At 43.6% G+C, this 19,246-nt stretch overlaps 2 protein-coding genes across 6 annotated transcripts in view; both read left to right on the top strand.

Annotated features, from left to right (window-relative positions):
* TACC2 (transforming acidic coiled-coil containing protein 2) overlaps window positions 1-8,788 on the top strand; it is a 118,537-nt gene extending 109,749 nt beyond the window's left edge. For all 5 annotated transcript variants that reach the window (XM_019292850.3, XM_020583894.2, XM_020583897.2 and 2 more), the window contains 5 exons: window positions 760-803; window positions 5,967-6,127; window positions 6,483-6,589; window positions 7,321-7,441; window positions 8,222-8,788. In XM_019292850.3, coding sequence (XP_019148395.3) covers window positions 760-803; window positions 5,967-6,127; window positions 6,483-6,589; window positions 7,321-7,441; window positions 8,222-8,287 — 499 coding nt within the window. In that variant the 3' untranslated portion in view covers window positions 8,288-8,788. The remainder of the gene's footprint in view (window positions 1-759; window positions 804-5,966; window positions 6,128-6,482; window positions 6,590-7,320; window positions 7,442-8,221) is intronic.
* Window positions 8,789-9,103: 315 nt separating this feature from the next.
* On the top strand, window positions 9,104-11,693 carry LOC104694617 (CD59 glycoprotein-like). The gene is made up of 3 exons (XM_010407994.3): window positions 9,104-9,437; window positions 10,258-10,374; window positions 10,952-11,693. The coding sequence occupies exons 1-3, from the start codon at window positions 9,383-9,385 to the stop codon at window positions 11,155-11,157; spliced, it is 378 nt and encodes a 125-aa protein (XP_010406296.2). The 5' UTR covers window positions 9,104-9,382; the 3' UTR covers window positions 11,158-11,693.
* The last annotated feature ends 7,553 nt before the right edge of the window (window positions 11,694-19,246 follow it).

Here is a 19,246-nt window from a genome sequence, read left to right as displayed (position 1 = left end):
ATCAAGCTAGTCTCATTTCATTAGCTTTATTTGGCTCTGGGAAGGGATGGATCATCTTTCTAAATCACATTTAATCTGCTTATTTTGGCTAACCTCTTTTCAAGAAGGAATTTCAAAGCCTACCGTGAGTATACGAAATAAAACAGTCTTAAAAGTAACATTTTGCCACCTCTGCTTCAAAAACAGATTTGGGAAATGGAATATGATGGATTTTGTACTACATAGTTGAATATTTTGATCTTGTTCTTTTAAGTGGTAGTGAATCATTTAGTCATGAGAAGATTCATTTAGAAGATGAGATACATTTTGGGTGATGGCCTGCACTACTCCTGTTAGGTTTATGTGCTACCAGTTACAAGTTTACTTAAAGTTTACATTAAAAATAAAACAACACAAATATGGACAAGAGGGAAGAAAGTAATGGAAAAGTCAGGCTCTTTGTAATTCTTGAGCTAGACCAGTGTGATTATGTTTGTAATCATGATGGGTGATGTTTCAAAAAACAGAATCTGTTTCAAAGCAATCTCTTCTTCCTTCCCTCACCTTTACTGATTTCCATGGAGAATTAAAAATCAGGTGCAGTGGTAAAATTACCAGTTTTATTTGTTATTTGGGCAATAAAGAACATATAAAAGTGTGATGGGGTTCTGTATCTCTTAAAAACACCACAGTTCACTTGCTGATAGTGTTATTTGCTAAGTAAGCATGAGCAATGATGTCGTTTGCCAAAAGATTTTCTTTTTTTTTCCCCTCTTACAGAAAAATAGTTTCGGAATATGAGAAGACGATTGCTCAGATGATAGGTAGGTGTTCCTACTGTGCAAGATGCTCCCTGGTTGAAGTCTGTGGGCTTCATTTTGATGCTGGCTGCATCTGCTGATGCTGCAGGGAATTGTGAATGCATCTGAGGACGCCAGAAAAGTCAGGGCCTTGCTTCATAGCCAGCAGCCCCCAGGCAGTTCAGGTAACACAGAAGGCTTAGGGCTTTCCCTTCTGAGCAAACTGGCCCATAGGAAACAGGTTCAAATTCTTGGGTTTCTCCAGGAGAGACTTCCAGTGACCTAAAAACCCCTTAGGCATCAGCTCCCAGCTGTTTAATGGCAGATTCCAAACTTAGCTCTTCACAACAACAGGGATTATCTGTGCTAAATGCATCGATCAGACCAAAACCGAGATTAACTTCAATCCCAGCTGGGAGGTTACGAGTGGCCAATCCACTCCCCCCCAGTTGATTACTGACACAGGGGTCTCCTTTAAGGTCTAAATTATGACAAGTTTTGTCTCTCAGTAATTAAAAATCACCTTTGCTAACAGCACATGCCACAAATCAAAGACTTGACGCTTAGTAGCACTTCAAACCCAAAGGTTGCAGGGCTCATGTGGTTCCTTGGCGTGGGAGGTCTGGCCCCTGGGATGTGATTTTAAAGCCTCTTGTAAGATTTCTAAAGCTCTTTTTATCAGTCTGGCTATAGAAAGCACCAGTGGCTTGTGCTGCCTTGTACTGCTTGAGCTCGAGCCGTGGGATTGGCTGAGTGGGATTTTGGGCTCTCCAAGGCCAAAACTGCTGGGAAGAGCACCAATGTCTGGTGCTTCTGCTGCCTTTCTGGATTCCCTGGCCATTGGGAGACATCCCACCCTCCTTTCAAGTGAAGGCTAAAATGGACCTACAAATAATTAAATTCTTTGAGAATGACAACTATAATAAATAAGTAATTAATGAAATATATATAATAATGATTAATAAACACTAATAATACACCAGGCTTCGTTTTCTCTGGTGTTATGCCTCCATTGCCTTTTGTATGTACAAACTGAGACAACTCATTTCCTTCTGACATGGTGTCTGTCATTGTCATCCTGCAGGTGTTAAAGTAGGAGTGACCAGAGTATGCAAAGAACTTAACTTCATTTTGGTTTATGTACATTTTGGTTAAACATACTCTGGTGTGGCTTCCACGCTTAACCTGGCCAGTGATATGGACACACAAAGGACCTGTCCTTTGCTTCTGAGCTGTGGCTACAGTTAGCAGCAGAAGTTTCTTTTTGATAACAAATTCAAATTCTGTTCTTGAGAAACAGATTTAGAAAAAAAAAAAAAATTCTGAGACTGCAGTGCAGCAGTTAGATACAGAATAGGAGTCCTGAGGCAGAGGCACAGCCTTGGTGTACACAGTACATTCCATCAGTGCCACTTCCTCTTGTTGCAAAGAGCAAAGGATAATTTAAGCACTGGGCCATTGGCTATGAGTAAATAGATCTTTAAACTTCAGGTTCAGAGTATCAGAGCGTCTCAGATGCTCTATGGTGAGTTTTTAAGGGCTGTGGCTATAAGTAATTTAATTTGCTGTCCATTTGCAAAGGAACTGAACCAACAGCAGCGACACAGAAAACATCCTTTCTGTGTTAATTAGAGCAGTATGCAAATCCTACAGCATGGTAATATGTTAAATGTGAGGCTTCTCCCTGCATTTAACTTAAATTTTTGATCTAATTGTCCCTCCTGAACTATTTGTACAGCCCTGTTAGAAGGGCACTGCACGTAAACCAATTTCACCAAACCCTTTGATGAATATTCGATGAAGTTGATGGGTCCTGCTGAGCTTTTTGTAGGTTGGCATGTGTGTGTATAATGAATACTGAAAATACCTCATATTAAGAATATATGACTGCCTATGTTTGCCTCTAAAGGCACTGAAAAGCCTGCATTGCAAACAGCGATTGCCTTTGATTTCAAGGGCTATGGAAGGTTTAGTATTTGCTGTTATATGTATATGGAACTCAATATTACCCAGCTTAGCTGCTGTGATTTGTTCATGCCACACTCTGTGTAGCCAGAGCTTGCAAGCTGTCAGTGTGGAGATCCCTGTTAGTGTCACTTGGCACATTTTTTAACTGGTGCTCTGTCTTTTTTTTTCTTTTTTTCTTACACTTGCCTCAACCCCGAACACATTTTAGTTTACACTGAGGGATGGGGGAGAAGAAACACCAGGTTTTCCAGGCCAGCCTGCTGCTTGTGCTGCTGCTTTGTGCCTGGTGCCCGTGTTTGCTCTGACAGCCACAGAGCAGAGCCTCGGTGACCCCAGTGCTCCCTGCACCCCACCCTCCCCACACCTGGGTCACAGCCAAAATCCCCATCCCAATTCCTTTTCACTGACAGATTCCTAATGTTGGTTTGGGGTTTCTTTCCTGTTAAAAATGTGTCCTTATACTTTACATTTGAATACATTATGATCTCCTCCTTGTGAAAAACAAACAGATGTTATGCTTTGTGCATTACGGGTTGTTGCATTACTTATTTGCTGCTTTCCTAACAATTCCCGATTTTTCTATTTTGCTTCCGTTTTCGTTGCTTCTTGCTATTTGCTTGCAAAAACAAAACAGGCAAGCCTGGTAAGTAAAGCTTTTCACCAACTTTCACACCAGCATTTTGCATCTTTAGTTTCTTTTGCTTTTGTTCTCTGTTTGCTGCATTCCCATTAAGTCATGTGAGTAGTAGTGAGCTGAGCCTGAAAGCGGATCTGCTGGTGCTGCTCTGATTCTGTCAATTTGGATAGTGTTAGTCCTGAGCATACTGCTGTTATTGTTGGTGAGCCCTGGGCAGGGTGTGTTGCAGACGTGGAAGTAATTTAATTAAAATATTTCAATCACATGATCTCGTAAATATATTTAGAATTAAGTATGTGTACCTGCTTATCTAAGATTCGACTGGCAGGCTCTTACCAGCACATATTATTGAAACTAAATCATAGTCTTGGAAAATAGAAGGAACTTCCAACCCAAGCCATTCTACAATTTTCTGAAAATATCACATAAAACTCTAGTCCCCCTCCAGCCAAGTTTCTGGTTTTTTGTAGCATTTAACCACTTTGGTTTGGGAGCATCACTTGGACAGGGCTTGGAGCCACGTGCTCTTAAGAGTGGGAGGTGTCCCTGCCCATCGCAGGGGGGTGGAACTACGTGAGCTTTGAGGTGCCTTCCGACCCAACTCTGTGATTCTGTAGCACTTGCCCCAGTTTCCCATGTGCAAGTTTAAATGGTGCTGGGGATCAAGTATTAAGAGGAGCTGATCCAGCTGAGGAGAGAGGAGGGCCTGTGATGCACTGGGAGGAAGAGGAGTGAGTGTGACATGAATTGTCAACTTTTTGATTGCCCTAGAAACAAGTCAGGAAGTTGCTAAAATACCTCAGACAGCAGTCTCACAAAAAGTGAAGATGTGACATTAAATACTTTAAAGTATTTTGGATGATCATGTGAAGGGATCTCTTACCCTGCCTGGAGTTGCAGTGACAGAAATGTTGCCAGAGAACAGGATCCCGCCAGGAAGGGGTTTGGAATTACCTGGTCAGGGTGTAATCTCCAGCACGATTAAACAAATCTAGTGCTGGAACACAAGTAGACAGCTTCTCAGGTTTAGAAAAATAAAAAAATGACAGCAAAAGGTTTTTTACTTTAATTGAGAACACATTGGTTTTGGCATTATGGAGGAATACGGGGTGTCTCTGAGAAAGCAAAACAGAAAAGAATGTTTATTTAAAATAAAGTGTTAAACATATCCAAGTGATATGGTATTACAGGGCTCTGGCCTTCTCTGCCATGTCAAAGGTGTTTGTTCACCAGTAAAATAAAGGTGTTACAAGCAGGTCCTGAGAGCCTCTCTGGTTCTTTTGATCTTCTGTATCACACAGAGCAGAATAAGCTCAGGTCAGCTCTGCTCACCCAGCCCGGTGCTGTCAGGGTGAGCAGAGGAGCCCAGACTGTAGCCCAGGAGCTGATGCACAGCATGGCATCATCCCTGCTCTGGCCTTGGTCAGGCCTGCAGGAATGTGTATTTTTTGGATGGAATATGCAAAAGGAAGAGATTAATCTCCGTTTGGGAATTGACAGTATCAGCTTTGGCATTTCAGAGCTGACCACTATAAATATGAAAACTTCTGAAAAAATAGTTTTCTGATGAAAACTTCTGTTCAAGTAAAAAACCCAAACTTGTTTAGTTCTTTGTTTCCAAATATAAAGGCCCAAATTAAAAGTTGTACATTGTGAAATGCCCCGTGCTTTTTTCCACAGGAGAACTTGTTACCTTATTTTAGTTTCTATCATAGATGAAGGAAAATGGTGATACAGAGCTGCTGTGTTCTGTGGGTGGGTTTTCCCTTCAGTATTGTTTAAAGTAGCCCTTAAAACATGGACGCAGGAATCACAGTTTAGGATATGAAGGAAACGATGCAGTATTTTGGAAGACAATGCCAGACCTTTTCTTCCAGTGTTATGTGGATATTCCAGCTTATTATGAGATCAATTCCCTTGAAAATTTCTCTTCCATATGGATTTGGATTCCTGTTACGTTCTTCCCACCATCCCTGACTCAAATGTAACTATACCCAGGAGGATCTTGGCAGATGTTTTTTGCAGTTTTTTTACACTTAGGAAGTCTGTCTACTGTTAGATTTCCTTTCTGCCACTTGCTACAGTAATCCTGAGAGCTGGCAAAACACTGCTTTTCCAAGGGAAGAATTGAATTCCACTGGACAAAGTGCCTTGTTTGTTCAGGATTGGAAGATGCCAGCAGATGACAAGCATATATCAGCAATGGCAAATAATTGGTGGCCACTGCTAGGAACATGCACAAATGTCCTTTCCTTCAGCTAGTGCATCTGCAGGCAAACGGGAAATCCAGCACCTGCCTTTCCATGGGAACAGCCGAGTTCAGGGTGAAGAAATCATCAGTACAGAGATACATTCACATTTTCCCCCAACATCAAAATTCTTAAATATCACTGGTTTTAGCAACTGTTTTCCAAAACAGTCTTGTGTCTTTATATAAATCTGACTTTTTTGGATCCTATAAACTTACTATTACACAAATAGAGCAGAGTACAGTAGAAACTGTAGATGACAGTGAAATCAGTGTTCTTACTACTGTTACCCTTCTGAAAATCTCTCTTTTCCCTACTACTCTCTTCTTTCAGAGGATGAACAGAGAGAGAAATCTGTCTCCCACCACACTGTTCAGCAGCTGATTGTGGAGAAGGAGCAAGCTTTGGCTGACCTGAACTCGGTGGAGAAATCCCTGGCGGATCTTTTCAGGAGATACGAGAAAATGAAAGAAGTCCTGGAGGGGTTTCGGAAGGTGAATCCCGTTAACATCTCCTTTAAAGAGCAGAGCTGAGTGGGGTCTGTGTACCAGTGCTGCTGAACAGAAGGCAGGACTTGTGTTTCCAGCTAATTCCCATGTCCTGCATTGGGTCTAAAGTGCATGACAGACCATAATCCTCAGGTGAAAGGTTGCAGCCAGCTATCAAATGCAACCAGAAAAATTGTAAAGCTTTTTGCATTGTGTAATATTCTCCTTCTGGTGGCCTCTGTCTGTGGGTGTCAGTGCTGGACTGCAGCCCTTCAGACAGCTGTGTGTGACTCCCACAAACAGGTGCCTGTTTTGCATTTTAACCTCTTGGGTTAAATTTGATGTCATCTTCTCTTTTAAGAACGAAGAAGTGTTGAAGAAATGTGCGCAGGAATATTTGTCACGAGTAAAGAAGGAAGAACAGAGGTATCAGGCACTCAAAATTCATGCTGAGGAAAAACTGGACAGGTAATTGAGTCATGGATTCACAGAATGATTGGAAGGGGTCTTAAAGAACATTTGTTTCCATGGGCAGGGACGCCTTCCACTAGACCAGGTTGCTCCAAGCCCCATCCAGCCTCGTCTTGGACACTTCCAGGGATGGTGCATGGATTGTACACATATTTTTTCAGGAGTTCATGCTGCAGGGGGATTCCCGTGGCTGGACCTCACATCCTGAACTGCTCCTGCAGTATGCAAGGCACGGGCTGCTCTGTGATAGAGGTTGGAAAAAATGCCATAATTAGAATTTCTGTGATGTGCTGGTCCATACAGAGCACCTTAAATTTCAATGTTTATCTAGTGTCTTTATGTTTCTTTAATGTGTTTCCTTGAGAAGATCAAAAAGGAAGCCATTAGCCAGTTTCTTTTTTCTAGATTTCCATGTAATGACCAATTAAGCCTTTCTAGGAGTCACATTCAGGACTCACAGTACAGTCCCCTGAACTGGAGATCAGGTTTAGAAACTGCCAGAAAACACTTCTACCTGAGTCATATTTGTGACCTCAGCACAGATATCTGAGAGAAGCAGGAGAGGGAGTTGTGAAAAGTCTCTAGGGACAAGTCTGAGAATATATCCAAGATGTGCAGAAGGCAGCCCTGCCCTCTTCCCCCATTTCTTAAGGTGCTGTCCACCCTTGGGCACCCTCTCCCCTTTCCTGTAGAGAACTTGATGTGACCAAAACCTGTGTTTTTTGCAGAGCCAATGCTGAAATTGCACAAGTGAGAGGCAAGGCCCAGCAGGAGCAGGCAGCATACCAGGCCAGCCTTCGGAAGGAGCAGCTCAAAGTGGATGCCTTGGAGAGAACACTGGAACAAAAGGTAAATCAGGAGTCTGCTCTCTCTGGAGCCAAGCTCTGCCTGAGGATTGTCCTGCAGCTCCCTGGCCCCGGGGACAGCAGCACTGCCCAAATTTTAGGACAAACCGCCCCCCTGTGTGCACCAGCTGGACCCAGGTTTGATCTGAGCCCAAGTGCTCGGGGCTGGCTCAGCCTCAGCCAGAGCTCGGGGTGCACCTCTGCAGCCCAGGCCTTGGTTTGCTTCAGTTCTCAGGTTTCAGACCTTGCTTTAGTTCTTCTCTCAGGTTCTGTTTCCCTTTTTAGTGCTAGCTGTAATTCCAGTGCTAATTCCAAAGTGTCTGTAGGAAATGCCTGTTTATATCTCTGTGTTCTCTAGCTCAGCCAAGGGAGCTTGCTTTGGCATAGTACAGCTCGTCCTTGCTTGCAGCTCTGCAAGACAGGCTGAAAATAATGAAAAAAAATAGAAAAGTGCAGCCTAGAAACAAAATTCCTCTGTGTATTATTGTGGTGTGCTGGGAATGACTGCTATAAAGCTGTCTGCTTTGGTGCTAAATTTGATTTATTGTATTTGGAAGAAAGGAAGTGTTTTTTTGAATGCATGTATAGTTGTACTGTGGATACAAACACTTAGTTGTGCTATATATGCACGTGTATCTGTACATACAGATACCCTGTTCTCAGCACTGGAGAAAAGTGAATTTTCCCACACTTCTCCCAAAAGTTAGATAATATTAAAATTAAAAAACCCCTCATCTTAACGCAGCATAATAATTTTCATAATACTTCATGTTTTATTTTCCAGAATAAAGAGATAGAAGAGCTAACGAAGATTTGTGATGAACTGATTGCCAAAATGGGGAAAAGCTAACTTTTAACCAAATTTCTGGACTTCGATATTGAGTGCAATATGACCATTGGCACACTGATGTCCATACATTTATGTGGACAGGTTATATTTTCACTTTTTCGTATGCACTACTGTATTTTCTTTCTAAATAAAGTTGATTTAATTGTATGCAGTACTAAGATGACTATCAGAATTTCTTGCTATTGTTTGCATTTTCATAGTATAATTCATAGCAAGTTGATCTCAAAGTTCCTGTATCAGGGAGATTGTCAAGTTCTCTAAGAAATTACAAATTGCTGATCCTAGCCTTCCCTTTGTACATGAGTTCCCATGTTGGATGTCTTTTGGATTTAATATAAACATGTATTACTTGCATGGGGACTCTTGCCTTAAGGAATGTAAACTTTATCTGCATTTGCTGATTTGTAAAATAAAATTTAAAAAAAAAAAAAAAAGGAAAATGCATGTCACAAATGAAATTCTCTATTGTAAATAAATTTTTTCGTTGAAAGTTGAAGATAAGTATGGCTCTGTTTTATGTCCTTCACTTGCTTATTTCAGCACCAGATGCTCTTGGGAATTAATTCCTTCACAGAAAGCACTTCGTGGGTCACTGCTTGGAACACTTTGTGGGTCACAAGAGTATGCTGCTTATGTGCACATATCTAGGTCTATGTCTTACTGTCTCTCTAAATATATATATATATGTGTGTGTGTGTTGGATTTGGACCACTCAAGTCTCAAGCATGGGCTTAATCCAAAATATTTAATGCTCTGACCCTGATCCAGCAAATCCCATGGGCAAATGTAATGAGGCTGTTGGAGGAGTCGAGGCTGTGGCATGCGGTGACGGGATGGTTTTTAAGCATGTCTGGCACTGAAAGGTGAATACATTGGCTCCTTCCTGCTCCTGGAAGAGTTTGCCTGCAGGGCTCGTGGAGATGAGGTTCGTGTGATTAGAGGTGCAACCGGAATAAGCTCGATAAGTAGCACTCTGCACACCTCTTGATCCTGTAAGTTATCCTCTGCAGAGGATTAGGGATGTAAGAGAAGCATTAAGGCTTTAATAGCAAACAAACTGCTTTCTTTGGCTAATGGTGCATCTCTTGGATCTCCATGATGTGGACAGTCTTCAGCCTGGTTCTTGTCAGCTCCCTTTTTGTCCTCAAAAGTAAGTCAACTCCTTTTTCTTTCCTTTTTTACTTCATTTGCATTTCCTACCTCAGGCATGGCTGAGCCTCTTTGCTGTTCTGGGCTGCTCTCCTGGGTTGGGTTGGTTTCAGGTCATTTTGTGTGTGTGGTTAGCAGCACAGAACTGCACCTCTGTAAAGATAAATATGACTGCTAACAAGCTCAAATGTCCCTAGTGACAGGAAGGGGGGGATTTCTGCTCTGCGAGCTCCAAGTGTGGTATTTTAAATACCTTTCAAACTCGTGCTTGCCTTTGAAAATACCATGTAGTTTGAACCAAGGGAAAGAGACAGGATTGAGTTATGGTTGTAATGTTTAAAGAGCAGAACTCAAGATACACTGTTGTGCTTTCCAGCTGAATTGATACTTCAGAAGAAAAGGAAAATTGGATAGTTGTAAGATTTTATGTGCATAGAATGTGCTTTTTCATGGTACTGTGAACCAAAGATCATGATGGAGGGGGAAAAAAACAACTTGTGGGCTCTGCTCTGAAAATGTTACTGAAGATGTGGAGGCAGTTACAGAACATCAGATGGTTTTTGTATTATTTTAAGTGCAGATTGTAACAAATAATCTCTGGTTGATTTTTTTTTTAACCAGTTTTTTTTTTTAACTAGTATCTGAACCATTTCTAAAAAAGAACCATTGATAAGATTTGCAGAATCTTTGGATTTTCTAAAACTTCTTCGCAATTTTTTTTGTGTGTGCTCAAAACAACATTAGAAAGGCTGATATTTTTAAATACTTTTTGTAAACCCTAAACAGTCCTGCTCTGAGTGGTGTCTTCTCCCTTCACCCAGGTGAAGCACTGCAGTGTTACACCTGTGTAGGTTCTAGTGATGACGACTGCAACAGACAAGGAAGTCAGCAGTGTCCAGGCCATGCAGATGCCTGTGCAGTCATTAGAGGACAAGCAAGTAAGTGTCACAAACAGGTCAGACTCGTTACATCTGTCATAAATAAATAATCAGTGTTGGAAAGAGAAGAATGCATAGTAAATTAAGGAGAAAACCAAAAGTAAATGTCTCCTCTCAAAATAAACCTCACTAATAAATCGCAATCCTAATTTTGTTGTATCTGCAATGTGACACAAAATCCCACTGGGAATGATTTGTTGGTGTGCCACGATGAGCTGCACCCACTCTGTGTGAAAGCTGGAAAGGCATTTTAAGCATTGGCCACTTTTTACTTAAGTGACTTACCTGGAAATTAGGATATGGAAAAGAAGCTGATGAGCCCCTGCACTAGGGGCTATCCAAATATCTATCCAAAGATATTTGAGCTGCCCTAATTGCCTCTAAGATAAATGAAGAGTTATTTAAGTGGGAGCTTGTGGTGTGCTGCCGTGCGTTGGGATCGTACCATTTATTTGTGCAGATCAGCCAAACCCAAGGTTGTTGCTCAGTGCTGGGTGGTCAGGCTGGTCCTGAGGGATGCAGGTGGGAGCAGGTGACCACTTGCAGCCCCTCTGGGCTCACTGTGGCTCTGTTCCAGGTGGCATCATGAAGTCCTGCTCGTTCAGGTCCTTCTGCGAGCGGGCGAGGAGGGACGGCTCGAGGGCGCCCGGCGTGAGCGTCCACTGCTGCTACTCCAACAACTGCAACGCCAGGAGTCAGGCTCCCAGAGTCACCAGCTCCGGCAGCTATTTCTCCCTCCTCGTCTTCACACTGCTCTGGCACCCCTTGTTGAAGCTGACATGAGGGGAGAAAGAAAAAAAAGGGTATGCTGAAGCAACAATTCTGCCTTCTTAGCAAGGGATGATAATATTTCCTAATCACATTGCTCCATATATCTCACTAGGCAAAAAGCTGTAGGAAGGCCTGGCAGATGTTTAGATAAAAATTGTTTCATCTGCTAAATAGGCCTTGATCTCTGTGTAAGAAATGCTGCCCTGTTGTTTATCCTGAGGGGTTGATTGTGCAAATACGTAACATTTTCCTGCAATTTAGATAAGGAGAAATCTTTGCTGCAGGTAGCCTGGTAGTAAGGTAAAAGGCAAGTGTCTGCCAAATGCTGTTTACTGTTGGCAGACATTCAAAAGCAAGCTAAAATTTTCAAGCACAAAGTGACTGAAAATTCTAGCAAGCAAGTAAGAGAAGGTCATTAAGGGAATAATGCATGGAGGTATATTGTATTGTATTGTATATTCTATCCCTGTCAGTGTCCAAGGCCAGGTTGGAAGGGGTTTGGAGCAACCTGGGATAGTGGAAGGTGTCCCTGCCCCTGGCAGTGGGGTTGGAACTGGATGGTCTTTAAGGTCCCTTCCAACCCAAACCATTCTATGGTTCTATGCTCATATTTCCTGGGAGAAAAACACCTTCCAGTCTTCTCTTTTCTGTTCCTTTGGGAATCTTACCACAGCACTGAAAGAAGAAGAAAGAAGAGCTTGGAAGTTGTTTTTGAACTGGCAAACTCCATCCAAAGATTGGCTCAATCTATCTCCCCTGCCGATTTTAAAAACAAGTGGTTAATCCCTGTCTTGTAGGCAAATTATAACTTGAGTTTATAATTCTTCTTGAGGTTTCAATTATGTAGATAATTCTCCACTGTCCTAAACTTCAGTCTTTCAGAGTGAGAGTGTGTGTGTATATATATATATTTATCTATCTTCCCCTTCAGTGATGTGTTTGAGTTGAGGTGGTTTATGTATCCTGTTCATTTTGCAAAGTGAATTAAATTACTTGGAGGTCTTTAGAGGCATAAGGGACTAAATCAATATTTTTAATAATCCCTCTCATGGCAGTTTTACCAAGTAAATGATCCAGAAAGGGTCACATAGTAGAAGAAATTGTGCATCACTACCTCCTTTGATCCAAAACTCAGAACACCAGGCAAGCAGATGAGTGATACTTGCAGATTTTAATGTCCAGCTGTGATGATCTCGTCCAAGCCCCTGGCACACAACATGTACAGGATTGGCTTAAAGTCCAGCTGGTGTAACTGAAGTAGAGGTGATCTTTCCAGTTCTAGTTTTAGTTGCCTAGTAGGAAGAAGGTTAGGTCATCAAATTTATGGAACTCACAAAATACGTGGCAAAGTAGTTTTTCCACTAGCTTTGTGTTGTGACTTTTTTCAGTATAATTCTTTGAAAAATCAGTTCCAGGTGGTGAGTCGTAGCATTCTTCACATTGACCAAAATTTTATTAAGGTTGCAAACTCTAGAGAGCTGCTTCAAGGTAAGCCAGTGAACCCTCCCTGTAGAGTGTAACCCTTGCCTGCCTTGTAGCTGCTGCCTGTCACAGGGGCCGAGCTGTCTCCTTGTTTTACTGAGCTCTTTTCCCAGGGTGGATCCTTCCATCATCTTGTGTAGATTGTGGCTTCAGACTGGCTGGATTCTCCTGGGGTTTTGTTCAGATGGGCTCAGACAAGGCAGTTCTGCTCTATTTTTAGTCTCTAGGCACCAGTCTGATAAAGCTGTTGACTATAAAGATTGCAACAATGCAGCAGATCTTGGCTGAGAATGTTAATTTGGACTCCAGTGTCTCATCTGTATAAAAATCACTTAAATTGGTGTAAATGTTTTTCATTTCATTCTCAGCTTGAAACAGTTCCTTCAATCTCTTCTGCTACGGGCAGCAGGTATTGATTGTATCTTTATCTTCGTATGGCTCTGTAATGATAAATCTGTATTGAATGTAATCTCTGTATGTGCTCAGTGCATTTCCTTAATGAGTAAATAAATTACATGCAATGGCTGACATTGTCTCTTCATAAACACAACTGCTTCTTTTAATTGGGATTTCCAGCTGCATCTGGCGCTCTGTTTTCCTGCAGGAATCCTGTTGGGCTTTGTTGTTTTGGTTTTTTTTTTTTCATGTGGGATACATTTCTTAAATCTATTGGATAAAATAGTGAATGTTGATAGTGTTCTTGCTGCTGTATTTCCATGATAAAATAAGAAGGTAAATCTCTTGACAAACACCATCTGTCGTTCCTGACGGCAGCCAGGACCGGGATCTTCAGGCAGCTCCCACCGCCTCCGTCCGATCCTTTCTCCCAGCACATCATGGGCCCTGCTTTGCTTTTTACAGCAAAAAAAGGACACTTTTTCCTGCCTAATTATGACCCTGAAGTGTGCCTGCATGTGGGTATCTAGGAAGGATAAACCACTTTTGTGAATTGGTGTTTTCAGAGCAGTTTCACGATGGTTCTTGGCATAAGCGTTGACAGAAAGACAAGCACAGAGAAAAAAAAAGAAAAAGAAAATAGAAGGAATATTTTTTAAACACCATTAAAAATGCAAAAAATATTTTAAAGTTTTCATTGCCATGACTCTGCAGAGTTATTCCCAGTCACAGGGAAAAGAGAAGGTTGGTTGTTCTGAGGTGTAATTCCTGGGGCAGCCGCGGGCTCCTTCTCCCTTCCTTAATGTCACAGCAGAGAGGCTGATGCTGAAATGCCTTCTGCTGCAACTCAGAATGACAGGACTTCTTTCTCATCTCTTATGTCAGCTGGATTTTTGTAGGCACTCAGTTGGGTAAGTGTAACTCTGCCCTCTCACCTGCAGGGAAGGAGATTCATGATTTCTAAGTGAGAGAAACTTCCAGTTCTAACTAAAGCCCCAAATCACAATTTCCATTATTCCTTTCCATCCTCTTGTTTTGGGCAGTACAAACAGCATTCTCTTATTTTCCTAGTCTTCTCTAGGGCAGCAAGGGGCTCTGGGACCTCCCAGGAGGGCACAGCTGAGCAGAGCGCCTTCAGCTCTCCATAAGAGTGAGAATTTACCATTTAATTTTGTCAGTGTTCATCCACACCTGACTTTTCCACAGTGAGTGCAAGGTACCAAGTTATCCCTTGTTCTTGGTGAGGAATAAGCAATTCTTGTGGTCTTTAAAATCTAGATCAGAGAAGATCAGCTCAATACTGGTTGTGCAATTTGATGAAAGTTTGAAGTACATCTTGGCATCACAAACCACAGTTTGTTTTTTAACCTTTTTTCCTCACATGAAATTTTTGTCATGCATCTCTGTCCAGTAGGGATTAAACAAAAAACATGCTGGCAGCCAGTGTTACCATGTCTTTGTGTGCAAAGAAAGCCCAGCTGTGACAGATTTCATTGTGAGCATCACTCCAAAGGGTCTCGACCTTTCTGGACCTGCAGATGTTTAGGACATAGCCTGGAGCTGTTGGCTGTGGCTGGTAACATGCCCTGGGGGAAGAGTTTTATGCTTCTGAAATCAGAATTCCTGACTACAATTCCTGGAGCCCAAGGTTATCACCCTGCATACACATCCACTCCCTCTTATCACCCACAGCCAGCAGTGCACGGGGTGGTTTTAATTGGTAAATTTGTGACATGCTCAGATGTGGCATAGTTACTCACACCAGAGTGGGGAAAATGATAACAGTGTTAATCCCTAAAGAGTGTAGCAAGAAATTCGCCGTGTTGGCAGTGTAGGTACAAGTAAACTTTCTTAGCATCTGAGGAAAAAAAAAACCCACAACTGAAAAGCCAGTGTGGGAATGAGTTTGGAAAGAAGCATCTCGTGGTGCTTGGCAGGGTGGCTTTATGGAAAGTAGGTCTTGTCAAAAACATCTCATTTGAGGTTACAGATTTCTGCTGATAGAGGCAAATACATGGATTTTGCAACACATTTCAGATAAAATTGCAGTCGTGATACACAGACTGAGAATTCAAGAGCCAGGAGAGTGAAAGACTGCAAAAACAAGTTCTCAGTGGAAAATCTTCCAAGTGGTGTCTTGACACAGGCGAGCTCCCATCATCTCTCCAACAACCTCGGGATGGTGCCATAAGAAGTGTCACAGAAAGAAGGGGCTGTCAGAGCTCTGTCATGTCTGCTTGGAGATTTTTCTGCATGTTGCCATAGGGACGGGTTTCCAAGGGAGACAGGTGATGCACTTTTCTGGAGCAAAACTAAAGCAGAGGAACGGGAGTGGGAGGATGGGGCTGAGCATTTTATCATAGAATCACAGGATGGTTTGGGCTGGAAGGGACCTTAAAAATCATCCCCTTCTACTCCTTGCCCTTCCACTATCCCAGGTTGCTCCAAGCCCTGTCCAACCTGGCCTTGGACACTGCCAGGGATGGAGCAGCCACAGCTGCTCTGGGGTACCCTGTGCCAGAGCCTCCCCACCCTCACCCTCACAGGGAGGAATTTCTTCCCAATTTCGCATCCAATCCTGCCCTCTTTTTTAGCCACCCAACCCTCCTTCCTTCCACACCTAGCACAAGTAATCCATTAAGGATTAGCACTTTTCCTAAAATTCCTTACACCTTTTATAGCAACCTGACTTAGCCCCACAGGCAATATTTCTATCAGAATGACCCTTTTAGCTGCAAGCCCAAAAGACTTGCAAGTATGAGATAATGTTTGACAGGTGAAGGGGAATTTCTCTCTTGAAGTTATTTCCCTTCTCTGAGGACTTCCTGCCTTTCATCCTCACCAAAATGGTTTTAATTTTTTCCTTTAAATGCTCAGGGGGGGAAGGTATTTGGAACACTGGCAGAGACTCAGCCAAAAAAACAAGGCTGGTGTCCAAATCACTGATTGCTACTGCCTTCATTGGAGACATTCAAAGTCTTGTTTTAAGCAATGCCAGTCACCCTCAGTTTCTGATTTTCAGTGCAAAAAAAAAAACAGTGTCTGCAGATCTGGAGCTCAGAGGGACTGGCTGGTGTCTCTTCAGCCGGGTCAGAGCTTGGTTTTCCCCAAAGGAACTTCTGATTCGTGGGTTTGCTCCTGTGCTCTCCCAACCTTCAGAGAGCTTTTGCAACACATTCTTGAGATCCTGAGGATGTTCATCTCCTTTTAGCAACTTTTCTTTAACCCTTTTTACAATTTTTGGAGGGATTTCCAATGCAAATACAATCTCCACAAGTGTGTGTATTAAATTCAAGTTCTCATCCGCACGTGTCACTGCAATGACATTCCTAATAGGAGGATAATCTCTGAATTAATTGCCTCTTCACACTCTGGTGATTACCAGCCCTTATCAGCACGGTATGTTTTGCTCTATTTTACTTTGTGCTGAGCATTTGAAGACTCAATGGCCAAAGCTCATATGAGCCAGCTCCAGAGGAAATTTCCTGCCCCACTGGTGCCTGCCAGGGCCCCAGGCTCTGAGTGTAACACAGGATCCCTTCAAATCACAGTTGGGACTGCAGAGCTGGGGCTCAGGACACACTTTTGAAGAAATCTGCTGTCACAGAGGGGAAATGAGCACCTTTGCAGTATCCAGTGGGCTCAGGGAGTTTTTGGGTCTCACTTCTGATGCACTGCATCTGTGAGAGCCAGGCACGGATGGGGGGAGAGCAGCAAGGGACAAGCCCCTGCCTTCATCTCATTTAGTCCTTCCATGGGTTAAGGTTCACTTTTTGGAGCTGTCTTTTTGGGCATCTCTTTTGCACTGTACCATTAACCGTGCTCATGAGTACTTGGCAGTCTCCATCACTTGTTTCCACATTCTCCCAGCCAACTGTGACTTCTTATATTGGATAAACACGTCTGGTTTTGTTAAATATTCTGTTTCAGTGATTAGGACTCTGGAAAGAGCAAATCAGTTACTGAGATGAAGCAAATCCATGAGTGGGGAAGTGAACTGAGCCAGGAAAAAATGTTCATGGGGAAATCATCCGAGCAGGGCTGTGCCTGGGGGGCATTGGCAGAGGTTTATCAGCATTCCTGTAATCAGGGGTATGAGGAGGAGGGATCTGCCAGGCTGCTTTGCATTGGTGATGTTTGTGCAGTAGCTGAAAAGGAGATGCCCCTGGATTGGTTTTGTTCACTCACCCCAAGGCTCACGACAGGAGGGCCCTCCCCTAAAGCCTCTTCCCAACACCTTCCAACCCATTTTTTCTAGATTTAGTCGATTTTTCTCCTGAGTCCCAGCATATGTATGTCTGGTGCTCTTTAAGTGAGGAGGGGTTTGCAGAGTTCCATCAGCTGCTGGTGATTTCAGCTGTGATATATGAGGGATTGTGCAAGCCAGGAGGATTTTTGGAGCTGGCCTCGATGGGACTCTTCTGAGGATGATGACAAGCTGGGGAAAAAAACCCACTTTGATTTGACACCTCCTGTTAACATCAGAGAGAAGCAGTCCCTGGAAAACCCATCTCCTCAAAAGTCAGGATCCCTTGTGGAAACTGAGAACAATACTTTGCTCATGAACGATCAGCAGTCAAGTGATCTCATCTGACCTTTGCTTTAATAGGGCTTATCCAAAGCTTTTTATGCTTATCCAAACCTTGGCTCCAGCCTGCACTGTGAACCCAGGCTATTCGGGGCAAATCCTGGTGACATCTCCTTCAGCTGGCTCTCCTCAGGAGGATGAAGAGGGGATTATTCCCCATGGATGGGTGTCCTGAGCCAGCAAATAAAACACTCCTGCCCATCTTGGAGCTGATTTCTAAGTCATGGTGTGCTCGAGGATCTGTCTGTGCCCAGTCTCAGAGACCAGTTCTCCAGGAGACAGATGGCCTGTGGGCTGCTCTGGTCCCAAGAAATACAGTCAGTCACAGGCTTAAAATAGTTCTTTTTAAATTTTTTTTTCCTATCTTAAACACATTTGCTCTGGATTTTCCCAGCACCTACAGAAGTATTTTCATTCCTGTTATTTCCATACCTGGGACACTGAGGTCAAGGTGGCCACGAGCCCCAGACAGGCAGAGGAGTTGGGATTGGAGCCAGTGGCTGGACGTGGGACAACGTTTGGTGGTGTTGGTGGCACTGGAAGGTTGTCCTGCCTGCAGACAGACACTGACCCTCAGGTGTCCCAGCCTGTCCCAGCTCCAGGTCCCCTCCCAGAGCTGCCTGTCTGGATGTCAGCTTTGTCCCCCTTCCCTGCTGGTTGCTGCTGGGAATTTGGATGCATTTTAAATCAGATTAGACTCCCCTAGTTCTGCATGAAAAGCCTGAAGAGGCTGCAGTGCCAAGTCAGGGCTCATTGAAGGAGTTTTCATGGAGCATCAGTGCTCTTGTTCTTTATTGTTTCTGCACTAAAATCACCTGCATTTCTTTGCTGCATAATTCCACTATCCCAGGGTGTTCCAAGCCCTGTCCAGCCTGGCCTTGGACACTGCCAGGGATCCAGGGGCAGCCACAGCTTCTCTGGGCACCCTGTGCCAGGGCCTGCCCACCCTCCCAGGGAAGAATTCCTTCCCAAAATCCCATCTGTCCCTGCTCTCTGGCTGTGGGAAGCCATTCCCCTTGTCCTGTCACTCCATCCCTTGTCCCAAGTCCCTCTCCAGCTTTCCTGGAGCCCCTTTAGGCACTGGAAGGGGCTCTAATTTCTCCCTGGAGCCTTCTCCAGGTGAACACCCCCAGGCAGGAGGGGTGATCCAGAATCTGCAGCTCTTACAGACCACGGTCAGGGCTTCCAGACAGGAGAGAATGGAAACAGCTTTCAGCCACGCTGGCTCTGGTGAATTCATGGAGCTCTCAGGAAGAGCTGTTTGTTTTGTAGCATATTTTTGCTGCAAAATAGAATTCAAACACGCCCACTTGAACTGGAGTGGCATCTCTCAGCGGACTCAAACCGGCCACAGTGAGCTGGGGGTAACCATCTTGATTAGCTGAGGCTCCTGGGAACGTGCTGTGCAATCTCTCAGCTTTTTAATTGCTTTCAAGACCAGCAGCATGTACAGAGGTGTTAACCCTTGAAAAGTCAGATGGTCTCACTGGTGGCCAGGGAACAGCACACACACGCCCAAAGAGGGACGTTTATGGCAGCAATGACCAGTTTTCACTTGCCCTCCACCGTGCTGGGGCTGGCAGGCAGCAGGAGCTGTGCAGGCCATTCATTTGCTGCTCAGCATCCCTGAAATGC

The sequence above is a fragment of the Corvus cornix genome, chromosome 6, assembly GCF_000738735.6.
Source record: "Corvus cornix cornix isolate S_Up_H32 chromosome 6, ASM73873v5, whole genome shotgun sequence".
Lineage (NCBI taxonomy): Eukaryota > Metazoa > Chordata > Aves > Passeriformes > Corvidae > Corvus > Corvus cornix.
Note: the sequence above shows the minus strand (reverse complement) of the source record. Positions and strands in the feature narration are given on the sequence as shown.